Genomic DNA, 13,901 nt, shown 5'->3' with positions numbered 1-13,901 from the left:
TAATACTTTTAAGTTAGGAAAATATTCTCTACTGAACATATGTGTCTACGAAATTCTTTGGAAAAAGCGGAAATAAAACACATTCACTTGAAATGTAATGCAATAAGTTAAAATATAACTCTGGTTCATCAATACAATATATTAGTTATGTACAGTTAATTGTTCATTTCGAATATGATAAAGAAGAAACCTTTGAGTATAGAAAAAGAAATATATTTACAAAAAAATGATTCTTATTTTATTATTAATTTCAATCAAAGCGCTGATGTTTCTTATGAAGATGAGGTATTTTCTTAGACATATTTCTAATGAAATTAGTATATAAACTTTTATGAAAGAAAATAGACTTCACGAGAAAAAGTCTAGGACAATGCAAGTCAGTGATCGTGGTGACTTAGAGAAAATATTCCAAGTCTGTATGAGCTGGGTTAAAAGTCTCTATTATCTACTTACGAATACGTCAATGTCAGAGAAAATTAATCTATCCCCATAGAATACTAAGATAAAAATTACATTTCGTTTCTTAACTTCTGGTTTAGCGTGATAGTGTTGTTGAAGTTAAATCTTCCAAACGTGTAACACAATGATTAAATCATTTAGTAAAAATTTGCTCCCAAGACTTTACGAGGCATTGTAAACCATAAATAGGAAAATATTTGAAAATTCAATGATTTGCAGTGGTAGTAATGTAAAAAATGGTAATATTCAAAGTGTTCTAAAGGTTACCTATAATGTACTTCACAAAAACGGTTTATGAAAACACGAACACATCACAGCCACCCACAAATAACTTCCGTGACAACTGAAAATTTTATACTCAAAATTTACTTTGAATGCAGGAAAAGAAAACATTAGAGGTTTCAAAATGAAAATACTCATGTAAACTTTCCGGAATGAAAATTTACACTATTTCAGGAAATATTAATTTAACTTCCAATTTGTTTGTACTTTTGTTAAATCATATGTAATGAGCGTATGTGATAACGAACATTTAACTATCTGGCAATGAATCATATTTTATTGGAAATGTAATGGCATGGAAATTAGACAAATATATCTGTATGCAAAAATCTTAAAGATAATTTCTGAGTGTGCTTGTTTTTAATAGAAATAGTTAAAGATTCCTAGATCAGTAATGAACTACTAAATTCGGCCAATTTTCATCAAAAACGCCGTAAGAAGTTCTCCGTGCTGGTAAAATATTACTTAAATTCTCTAGCTTTGTGACTCAGACATTGGCAAGACCAACGGCTATCTGGTCAATACAAGATAACTATGTGTTTAATAGGTTACTTCAAAGATATGAAAGAAATAACAGTTGGGTAAAAATATGGGCGTTTTCAAGAAACAAATGTTCTCTTGTGTTCTTTTGGTATTATAATTATAAACAAAATGCAAAAATTTAGTAAATACGTAGATAAATCTCAGGAAAAATGGTAAATTAACATGAAATGTTTATTTAAAGTCTATGTAAAGTTGGAAAACAGTGATCGTAATACATTTGAAAAATAGCTCATATACAGTGCATTAAAATTTTACACCCGATCTATGAATTCATGAAAATCAGTCCAAAAAAGTTATTTATCACGTTCGCTTGCTTGCAGTATATTCTCTTGTCGTTTTAATCTTTTTTTCTTTTGAGTTCTATTATTTCTGAAGTTGTAATATTTCTGAATCTTTAGCTTTAAAACACAAAATCACTCTGATTTATAAACTTGCGTCTAAATGTACAGTCAACCAAATGGAAGATTTTAGCATGAGTAAATGTACTACAGACAAAATAAAATTAAAAATTCATCATTATTTTTCACGCTCTGTTCATGAAACTAGTCCTGACTTAATCCATTCGGAACATTTTCAGAAAAAATTTTCGTTTCTTGTTCATGTTTTTGCATACACAAATACTAATTTTGTTGAAAATATGACATTTTCTTATTCCATTTTATATTTCACTGTTAAAGTCCGGCTTGGGAAAATTGTTTTCCGCGGAAATGGCATACTTGTGCTATATGTCTGCGACTGTTCTAATAAATTACATTACTAACAAGTGCGAATAAAATCCTTAGTTATACAGGAATTATCTTGAATGTTTCCTTAATCTGAAATGCAAAATGTAACCCATGGGTAAAAATAGAGCAAGTTTATCTTAAAAAGTTCTCCTCGAATACATCTTTTCCTTGGTCCTTACATGCTTTTCTGTATTTATCACTTAAGTTCATTGTGTAGCTATCTTTCATGTAATTTGTGAAGTATTCCTGTTTGAATACTTGCATTTGAATTTGTTTAACTGATTTTAAAGTACATGTATATTTTGGTCAATGCGGGGGGAATTGAGGTACTGTGGCTCTGAGTGTTCTAAGCAACGATTAACAGAATTATTTGTTATGCTAAAAGTGACGACTGAATGGGTCAGACAACGTCGCAGCGAGGGGTGCCAATGACGGGCCCAATGCTTATGGCTCAAGCCAAAATATTTCATGAAGAAATGAACTCAAAAAGTGAGTGCACCTATTCGACAGATTGGTTAACCAAATTTAAAAATGACCATGGTATAAGACAGTTAAAACTTTCAGTTGAAAAAGCTTCAGCTGTTACTGAAGCTGCTGAACTACAGTAGACTCCCGATTATCCGCGCCTGCTTCTCAAAGTTTTTTTTTCAGCGTAAAGCAAAGAAAATAAAAATTTTCACAAAACTGAGCGAAACGTTAAATTTGCTAACATCGTGCTTATTTATAGCAAAAATATACCAGGCCTTCTCGGAACCATCCCCTCTGACGAGTAAATGATTTCTTACCCTTGCAGTGCCCGCTTCACCGCCCTCTCTCGTCTTAATCTTACTGACACGTCCACTTCCTCCCACTCGCCATTGTTAGTTTAAGCCAGACAGTGTTTGCGAACCGGTCTGAGTTAATTTCTTATCTTTTATTGTGTTCAGTGCTGGTACTTTTGTGTTTTTCGTTACCGATTTAAAATGTCAAGAAAATGAAAGAAGGTTGTGCTGATGATTACGCAAAAACTAGAATTAATTTCCAAAGTAGCAAACGGCGAACAGAATTTCGGAAACAACAGTGCGTGACATTCTAAAGCAAAAAGACAAACTGGTGAACTTTGCATCAATATCGGACAGTGCTTCCGCAATGGAAACGGGAAAAACAATGAAGTGTTCTACCTTTGATGAGCTAGACATGGCATTGACAGAGTGGTTAGCTCAAGTTCGAAAAGAGGGTACTCCTGTAAATGGTCCTATCATTGCGGCGAAGGCAAAAACCTATTTTGAGTTGTTAGGCCTGAAAGGAACTTTTGATGCGTCTTCTGGCTCGTTGACTCGATTTAAGCAGTGACATGGAATTCGAGAAATTGGACTTCATGGGGAGAAACTTAGTGGTGACCAACAAGCAGCCGACGATTTCCACCATGAATTTGAAGAATTTGTTTTAAAAGAAGAGCTATCTTTTGAACAAATTTACAATGCCAACGAATCGGGACTTTTGTGGAAATGTCTTCCCACTCGCACTTTAGCATTTGAAAGTGAAAGTAAAGCGGCGGCTCATAAAAGCAGCAAGGAAAGGATCACTATCATGTCTTGCAGTAACACATGTGGTGGATATAAACCTAGACTTGTTGTCATTGTACAGTAAAAAAAAACTGAGATCTTTCAAAGGCACAAGGATAGAAAATTTGCCCGTTGATTACTTTAACCAAAAAAAAGGATGAATGAACCGAAACATTTTTCACGAATGGTTCGAAAAAACCTTTGTTCTTCAAGTGCGTAAACATCTTAAATCGAAAACCCTGTCTGAAAAAGCTGTGCTATTGATCGACAACGCACCTTCTCACCCAGCAACAAGCGTGCTAGTCTTCTGATGGACAAATTTTTGCAAAGTTTCTCCCCTCAAACGTTACTGGGCTAATCCAACCCATGGACCAAGGAGTCATTGCAACAATAAAGAGAACATACTGAACCAAGCTGCTAATGACCAAAATTGAAGAAGGATATGATCTAAAAGAGTTTTGGAAACACTACACAATCTTGGACAGCATCTACGATATTGCATCTGCATGGGACTCAGTGAAACCGTCAACCCTCATAAAATCATGGAGAAAACTCATGCCTAATGTTGAAGCCAACAACAACCTTTCTTTGAGTTGTGAAGAAGAGAATAAAGATGTAGACACGCCCACGGCAACTCTTGCCGATATGGTGAAAACAGTTCCATGTGGTGAGAACGTCGATGCTGAAAGCATTAACGAGTGGTTGGAGTGTGACGTGAACGAACCTGGCTTCGAGCGCTTGACAGATAACGAAATTGTGAAGAAGCAAAGGGAGAGACCGAGAATAAAGGACAGCGAAGTGAAGAGCCCACTGCGCAGATGCGGAAGACTCACGAAGTGGCTATGCTACTAATCGACGGACTGCTGGGCTATTTGGAAGAACAAGACGACGCGGAGTTGGCCGAGAAACTTATGCTACGAAAAATGCAATCTCGGATCAAGAGAAAATGCTCCCAAAGCAAGAAGCAAACACAAATGACTGATTGCTTCAAAAAGGTGTAGTTTTACAGTTATGATTTTGTAATTACATAATACATTAGAGTATTAAAACAGTACATATGCATTAATTTTTCTGTGTATCCTTGACGCCTCTCGTAAGTACAAAGCACTTTTCTGTTTTCATTAACAAAAATGCATTTTAGTTTAGTTTTAAGTGATATACTAAAATATTAAGCGTCAGTTAAACATTCCCTGCTGTTTATTTTACGTTTTATTGTACATAAAACGAATTTTCAAAGTTGGAATGACTGTTTTCTCTTTTGCTATACCCGTTTTTAGCTTTTAAGCAATGGCAGTTACAATAGAATTCTTCCGAAAGGAAAAGTCGCTATTTGAAATATTTAGAACTGATTAGGGAAAAAAAAAAAAAAAAAAAAAATTATCTTTAACGATTTTGAAGTTAACCAATTTCTGACTGGACATGGGCGTTTCCCGGGATACTTCGCTGTGTTTAAGATACAGAACGACGATAAATGTAAACTATGTGATCTGTTTGGTGATGCTAAGCATTTCCTCGAGGTCTGTCCCTACTTTGATGGCTTAAAAAATAATAAAAATATTGATTTTGAAAATCCCTATTTATGCTATAAAGATTTCGCACAATTATTTAAATCTGTGATGAAATTTATTGCCGGTGAGCGCCGGGCAGTGGGAATCAGTGTATGATATTTGCATTTTATTGCCATCACTATTTGGTATATTTTAATAATTTGTTGTTACCATTGTTTGTGTTTGTTATTCGCTTTTTTGTTTTTGTCTTTAGTGTCTGCTCTTGTCTAAATGTTTGTATTTGTTCCTTTTCTTCACTTTTATGCTTATAGTTATTATTTGCACATGATTATTCTCATTTAGATATTTTATGTTTCATTTTTTTCATTTGTTGAAATGGGCGTGGCCTGTCATGACCATAAGACCAACTTGTTTGGTTAGGCGGGTCGGGCTGCGCCCGCTACTGATACTGATACCCGTTTTTAGCTTTTTTTTGGGATTATCCGCGATTTTTGTTATCCGCGGATAATCGGGAGTGTACTGCATTTGCAGATGAATTCGTTGAACTCATTAACAGAGAAAAGTTATCTCCAGAACACATTTACAACGCTGACAAAACAGGTCTTTTCTGGCAATATGACACCGCGAAATACCTTATCAACATCTACCTCCAAAGGGTGTCATAGATTCCAAAACGAGACTTAACAAATTTAACATGCGCAAATGCTGCAGAAAGGCACAAGTGTAATTTTTTCTTAATCGGAGAAACACGACTTCGAGTATTTAAAGTAGTAAAGATTTTCCCGATATATAGCGTGCAAATAAAAAAAGAGCACGGATGCCACAACCGTTAATGAATGAATGGTTTAAAAATTATTTCATACCAGAGGCTCGGCAACATTTGAATTCAGTTGGTTTAGCTCATGAACGCAAAAATTTTCCTGATTGTAGACAATTATTCGGCTCAAATAATGTATCCATACTTATTCTTTCCTGTAAATTCTATGTCCATCATTCAACCTATGGATATCGGAATAGTGCGCCCGCTGAAATGAAAATATAAAGTAGCACTCTTAAAATGTATGTTAAGTTTCTTGAATAATGTCAAGACTATTCAAGAACTTTTGGCCCACCAGCAGCCGAGCAGTAAAGACGCTGAACACTGGTAGTTCGGCCCAAAGTTCGAATCCTGTGAACTGGCTGGCTGCACGGGCGTTTTCGTGGTTTTCCCCATGTGTAACGTGTATACAAGCCAGTTTTCCTTAGAAAGTCCTCCACGAAGGCATTCCTCCCTTTAGGCAGATAGCCCTCGTGTGCTCTGACATAATTAAATAATCCAATCAAGAATTTTTGAATTTTTTTTAGCATAAAATCTGCTGTGCGGAGCATCCCAGAAACGTGGGTTGATTGAATTATGTGATTACGGAAAAGCCTTGAGGTCTAGCTGTGGAGGACTTTCTAAGGGAAACTGGTGCGCATACACGTTAGGCATGGGGAAAACCACGAAAACGCCCCCGCAGCCATACCGTTCGTGGGATTTGAACCTCAGATCGAACTACCAGTGTTCAGCTACTTTATCATTCGGCAGCTGGTCGGCGCCCAAGAACATGGGAGGATGTGTCTCCCAATGCTTTAAAAAATACTTGGCATAATTTATGACTAGCTACCATATTTCATGGTGAGGATAAATAAGATGACAGCCGCGAATTTGAAGATTTTCGGATATCGCAAAATAAACATGAAATTCTCCAATTAATGGATTTTGTAAAAAAAAAATATGAAGAAGCAGTAATAAATAATGATATAACAGAAGTTTTTCATTGCGATGACAATGCCCCAACCATCAATCAATTAACGGAAGGCAAAATATATAGTATGGTTCTAGATCTAGAAAATACTGCTACCAATAGCAAAGAAAGAGAAGTTATTGGAAAAAAAAAAAAAAAGAAAAAAAAAAGAAGAAAAGTTTGATTGACAAGTTAGTCGGAATTCTCGACACAGCAGTTACCGGACTTAATGGTGCTTTGTAATTGAACAAGAAATTATGACTGTCTATAGATTTAAAGAGAAAGTATTAGCGCAAAAAACAAAGCAACTTAAACAACTTACATTGAAAGAAATGTTTAATAAAGTAAAAAAATAAATATTAATTTTTTTTTGTAAATTTTGATGTCCTTTAGATTATAAATGCTTCATTATTTCATAAATCACGATTTCATATTTTTAATTTTATAATTTCTACATGCCATCTTGCTGGATTTAAATTTATGATGTAATATCTGGAAAAATCCCAAATCTAGAATCACCGAAGTCCCTACAAGTCCAGATCTTGGACTTTGTACTGTAATAATACTAACACAAAGCGAAAAATTCAAACTTATACTCATTTTCTATCTGAAGACGAAAGGTTAGTACTTGCAAGAAATTTCTCCTGTGTAGACTTTGTAATTCAAACACATCCAGAATGAAATATTAAATTTTAGATATACATTTATTTCAGGTAATTGCAATATATTGAATGAATCACTAAATATCTTACTTTTAACCTTAACCGGAAAACCCAAAATTTCAGAATACTGAAGCTCTACCAACTATAAGCTGGCAAATTAAGTAACTGTAGCAAATTCAGAAATTCTTCCAAATTATCCTTGTCATATAGCTTAACATACAAGTATCCAAGGTCCCAACACAGTCATTTTATCCTTCACCTGCACTCAGGCGCATAACCTCAGTCCATTTTCTTATGTCTCTATCATAAACACTGTCTTTCCAACAAATACAAAATTAAAATGTAATCGCAGGCCACATAAAATTGCTTCGGGAGCGGTGCACAACCCACGAGTTTGAGACCACTGCCTTAAGCAGCCAGTACTTAACAGTCATTCCTAGTGCTGGCTGAAATAGCAACTCCATTACAACATCAAATTATCAGGCATTATCCTGAAGCAGTGGAGTCCTACTGCTTCAGGATAATGCATAAACATATACAGCAGTGTCAACCATTTAGGAAATCAATAATTTGAGGTGCGAAATTGTACCTCATCATTTATACTCTCTTGCCATTTCTACAACAGATTACTATTTGGCACTTGAAAAGTTTTTTCTCATAGAAATATGCAATAATGCTGTTGGAAATTACTCTGATTAAATGTGTATTCTACACTGGTGTGCAAAACTTAAGCAACAGCAGGGTTTTTTGCCATAACTCCACGAGAAATCAACTGAGAGACATGAAATGCAGAAATGAAGAAGAGTATTATGTATGTAAAGGATGACGAAAGCATCAGAGCTGAAAAAAGAATACAATGCATACGGTATGGAATCAAACAAAAACAAGCTTTATTGAATGCATAGTATCGTGACTCATGATTATCTATCCAAGAGGAAGAACAAGCAGATGTTCCTTAATATGGGATATGCCCTCCCCTCACAGCAATAGTTGCTTCACACCGTCTCCACATACTCAGAACCAGCTGGTACAACATTTCTTGCGATAGGAGTGCCCATTCCTCAATCAGCATCTGTTTGAGTTCTTGGGTGTTCTCCGGAGGATGTAAGCGTGCTGCAATGCGTCTCCCCAAAACATCCCACACATGTTCGATGAGATTTAAATCTGTGGAATACGCTGGCCAATCCATTCGAGTGATATTTTCACTTTCCAGTAGCTCCTCAACAGCAAGAGTACGATGCGACCGTGCATTGTCATCCATATAAATTAAGTCTGGGCCAATGGCACCTCGGAACAGATGCACATGTTGAAATGCGTTTCCGTCCTTCCTTTTATTCTACTGTTGAGCTGCGCGCGCCGACATCATGCGTTTTGTGTACGCCCACGTCGCCTCCGATGCTTCGTTCCTGATATTTGCATACGCATGACGTTTCTACTGACTTACGTGTTCATTGTACTGATCTCCAGACCTCCTTTTCTGCAATTTCATAGCTATCTGCTAAATTTTTACATTGTTGCTTAAGTTTTGCACACCAGTTTATTTCAGGCATCCTTAAAATTGGCCATTTCACTTGTAAAAATCTAAACAGCTAGCATAAATTTAGTTGGCTTACTAGGAATTATGAGTTTGGTTACCTCTCTTTCAAATTGTAGGAATCTGATTTAAAAAAAAAGTCCTAATTCAATTAAAAATCATATATAAATGTTCTCTTGACACCACATTTCCCAACGTTACAGAAACACAAAAATAATACAGAAAAATTCATACAGCAAATCAAATTTTATTGAGCAAAACCCATGTCAGAGGAAAATATTTTCACAGTTGCTTCAAAATTCTTATAATGTACATGCTAATATATACACAAAGTGGCAAACTCTCACAGTAGCTGGCTTTTTTGCAACAGATTTATTACAAAACCTTTACAAGTTAGCATATATAAACTATCACAGAACCAGTTGATTTAAATCCTAGGTACAAAGCAATTTACATACATAAGATAATGAATCAAATTAATATTTATACTCTTTATGCTACATGAATGGACAACTTTAAGAATGAAATTCCTACCATCTTATAAAGCAAAAATTTTAATATAATTTAGATAGATTCCAAATGCATGAAAAAATTTTGTTCTGATAAAAGGATCTACCTGGCCATTTAAAAATATCACATTACTTCATGCAATCAAAGGTAAAAAGCTAACAAAAGATATTTCTCATTCCCTGTGCTTCATTCAAACCATTATCCTATAATGCAGAAAATCTCTAAGTTATATACAAACACACGAAAGACATTTCTATGATTGGCAGACTGCTATCAAGCTCTTTAAACTGTACATAAAAGTAATGTGCAAAATACATAGTTCATTTACCTAATTAAATCCTGAAACAATGCAAAACATTATTTTACACTGAAAAAGTAGGTTTGATTTTTAGGAACACCATACAACATGGATTAAACAAAGCAGTTCCAGCACAATCCAAAACACTTAAAATTTATGCCTATATTTAAGAGAAGTCACAGACAAAAAAGAGGGACATAAGTTTTTCCTCAAAATGTCATTTAGTTAGCAAAGTACAACAGAATTGCTTAAAATACCTAAATTATGGATACAACATTTTTATAAATTCATTAAAGAAATTCAACAAAGCTTCAAATAAATTAAAATTTTGTTACTAACAGAGTTATTACTATGCAAGTCTTTAAAAATATAAAAATTATAAATCATAGTACTCCATCAAAAAATAGGTAACATCATAATCTCTACATCTATACGTAAAATATTGCCTAAACCTCTAAAATAAAATTTAAAAAAAATCACAGGCTTCTACAACAATAAAACTAGCTTTCCATTCTACAAAATCCGCAAACAGTTCAATTAATATTCTTAATTATTTTGAAAAAAAAAAAAAAAAAACACTAGAGCTCAAAGCAAATACTGATATTAATCAGATTATACTAATACAGTTTGAAAAGGTAACCTCTTAAAGAATATCTCTTAATGATCTACACACTATTTAAAATGAAGATTAATCATGGCTTCAAGGGTTAGAGCCTTTCATAACAAATTATGAAAAATAATCATACAAAGGAACAGCTACCTAAAAATTAATTAGATAAACAATTACAAGAGAACAACTGAAGCACCATGTAATCATTAATTATTAAATGACAGTCAACTGAAAAGCAACTTAAATTTGGTTTTAAGTTAGAACTGAGGTACTGACTAAGCATTTGCAAGCAACTGATATTAATAATTTACATTGAAAGAATTAATGTAAAGAAAAATTCCTTAAATTCGGTTTCATCATTTAAAAAGCTCTAAAATGTGAATACTGCTGAAATCTTGAAATTTGTAAATAAAACGTTCTTATTAATAAGTATTACTGAAAACGCATAAATAAATCTGATGGAAGATTTGCAAATCTACTGTCAGTGAAACATTTCTCTTCTTTTCTAGAAACAAAATAAGATGCTGAAGTAAAAATAGAAAAGGGTTAAAATGCTATGTTGATAAGTAAAGGAACAAATTATAGAAAGATAAGACTTAATCCACCAGGAAGTAAAACTGTCAGTCATAAAATGAAATAATACCCTCAATACCCCATAAAAACATGTAATTAGAAGGCATGTTTTTGAAGCACATAGAACATATTAGCTTATTAACTATTAGAACGTGAAAAACAGTGCTTGGAAGGTGAACTGACAATATCATCTGAACTGGGTGAATATGGCAGCGAAACATTTAATACTTGTGAATGGACATTAGAAGAAGTATTAGCAGATAAAATTTGTGGCACTGATACTGGTGAGGCAATATGAGACATCACCTGATGAAATTCAGGGTTGACATTAATAGCAGAAGTTGCATTAATAATGCGGCGAACAGTTTGTGGTGAAGAATGTGGAGCTGCCTCAACTGACCTCTGCACTGCAGTTTTGTTACTTAAGGCTGTCATATTTTGGTTAGTATGCACATCATGAATCTGCATCTGTGGCATAGCAACATTAGTTATTGAAAAATCAGAAATACTTGCAGTTGAAAGCCCTCCAATAGGTTGGCCTACAGGAAGAGAGCAGATCTCATTTAAATCATTCCTCAGTGTTTGTTGAACAGTTGGATCTTTAGCATAATGGAGGTGATTGAATGTTTCTCTGATACATGGTTCACTCATGCAAACACCAAAATCACTTTGCTTTCGCATACTTGAATCAACAGGTGGTATCATTTCAGCCATCGGAACTATTTTGGTATTTTGATGCAAATCAGAGGGTCGTAAATAAGATGCATGCTGCGGTTCACAAGCAACTATTCCAACTTGATTAACATGAGAGTTTTGGTTCAGTGGCATATTAATACTGCATTCTTGAGAACTCTGGTCTTTAGAAACTGGTAAATGATAAGCAAAGCCTGAGAATGGAACACTTCCTGTCTGAATATTTGCAACATTACTTTGATAATTTTTCCCATGAAAGCAGCACTTTCCTCCATAATGAGCTCGTAAATGATGCATTTTGTAAGAGTAAAGTTCTTGTTGATGGCGTCTAAATAGTTCTTGCCTTTCTTGTTCTTGTCTATAAAAATAACAAAGAAAGGTATTTTAAGCTATACATCACAAGAAGACATTTTAAACACAAATACATAAATTTCAATTAAGATCAATTTACTTTCAAATTTAATGAAGTTAGGAATATTTCCAAGAGGATTAAATGGATATTAAACATGAAAAAGATTGCTATGTTTAAAAAAAAAGGAATGAAAAAATATCTTTTCAAAAATACTATTACAGTACGACTCCAGGTAGCTGAAGGCATCATCTTAGATCAAAATTGTATCAGATTATTAAAAAGGTCATCCAATACAAACTTCATTTTAAATCATATCAACGCTTTTGTTTGACAAGTTTTTCTGAAATTGTTTTTAATTTTTCGGACCTTTTTTTTTCTTTTTTAATTGTTACTGTAGGTTACTCTTTCAGAAAACAAGAGTATTTCAATGCCCTAAAGCTGTACTAAGAAACAATGGAATTTGAATTTATATGTTAAATATTTGTTCTTTTATTTTTTTATGAGCTCTGATAAGCAAGGTACGATTTGAATCTAAACTTTAATTATTTGTGCTTTTAGTTTCTCATGAACTTTTATACTTTATTATGGAAGGTTTAAAATTACAATATAAAACTTTATATACAACATTTACGAATACAAAAGGCTATTGCCAAAAAAATTATGAAAACAAAAGTTTCCAGACTTCATCAATTAAATTCACAGTCACATGATAAATTCCAACACTCCGAAATTATTCAACATGCAATTGCTGAATTATTACTTGGCATGGGCGATGAAAACAAGAAAAGGAGTATGCTAAGGATTTCAGTGAAGCTGAAAATTATACAGAAAAATACTTTTCTTTTAAGGTTGAAAATTTTGAAATTCAGAAATTTAACAGAGATATCAAATTCTTTTTGGGATTTTGGAGTCAATTTTCTAGAATTCATGAAAATGAAGAAATGCCGGATGAGGATAGCTTCCAATATTTGATTCAAGCGATTAATCCTGGGTCTTGAGCTGCGAGTTTAATAGACAGTTCCCCCTATGGTTCAGAATTACCCGAAAACGATTAAATTATTGAGATTGGCAGAGAAGATTTGTTGGTACATTTTCGTGATTTACTCTCAGTGGTAATAAAAAATGCAGTAAGTGGTAGGAAATGTACAGACTTGATTACTTTATACAGTCAACTGGAATCACATTTAACAGCTTTAGCTATATCAAGGAGATTTAAAGAAAAGTTTGCAAATTTCTTGTCTCCTCTTGTCAAGTCTTATCTTGCTGAAGATGTTTTGAGAGCTTGGGAAAGATACCGAGTGTCCAATCTTCCTAATGGTAGCAATAAGGTTGCTGGAAACAGTCAAAGATCGCTTGAGAAGCTTATGAAATTTTTATGGCAAGAAGTTAATGGTGAGAAAATGATAAATTTGGCTTGATTAAGTTTCAGAACTCTAGTTACGGTTAAAAAGGAAGTTGATACTTCAAGAAATAATATCCCTTATGTTTCAGCTCTTATTTCGTCCACACATGAAAAGGTTAAATGTATTTTTTGTGATCATGCACACTTTATTCAAGATGGTAAGAAAGCTCCCGGGATGACTTCAGATGAGAGGAAATCTCAAGTTATACGCAAAAGATGTTGCTTAATTTGTCTTAAGCTAGGTGACATAGCTGAAACGAGCCTGCAATCTGTCACTAAACGGTTGTGAAGAGAAGATATCTTGGATGGATATCATGAATTTTTTTGCAGTGGCAGAAAGAATGTATAATAGAAGAAGTAGAGCAATATGCAATCAAGAGTAGCAGTCATTATTTACTTCTTAGTAATTAAGTTATCAAGTACAACCACAAAGATCTGCC

The 13,901-nt window shown here is 33.9% G+C and overlaps 1 protein-coding gene across 2 annotated transcripts in view; it reads right to left on the bottom strand.

The window, feature by feature from the left end:
- Positions 1-9,254: 9,254 nt before the first annotated feature.
- Positions 9,255-13,901, bottom strand: part of LOC118192343 (uncharacterized) — a 288,524-nt gene continuing 283,877 nt past the window's right edge. For both annotated transcript variants that reach the window (XM_035363282.2, XM_035363285.2), the window contains exon 23: positions 9,255-12,065. In XM_035363282.2, the coding sequence (XP_035219173.2) occupies positions 11,153-12,065 (913 nt within the window). In that variant the 3' untranslated portion in view covers positions 9,255-11,152. The remainder of the gene's footprint in view (positions 12,066-13,901) is intronic.

This window comes from Stegodyphus dumicola, chromosome X1 (assembly GCF_044657685.1).
Source record: "Stegodyphus dumicola isolate Sdum_Otavi_A_Nest chromosome X1, ASM4465768v1".
In the NCBI taxonomy this organism is placed as follows: Eukaryota; Metazoa; Arthropoda; class Arachnida; order Araneae; family Eresidae; genus Stegodyphus; species Stegodyphus dumicola.
This window is presented reverse-complemented; position numbering and strand designations above follow the sequence as displayed.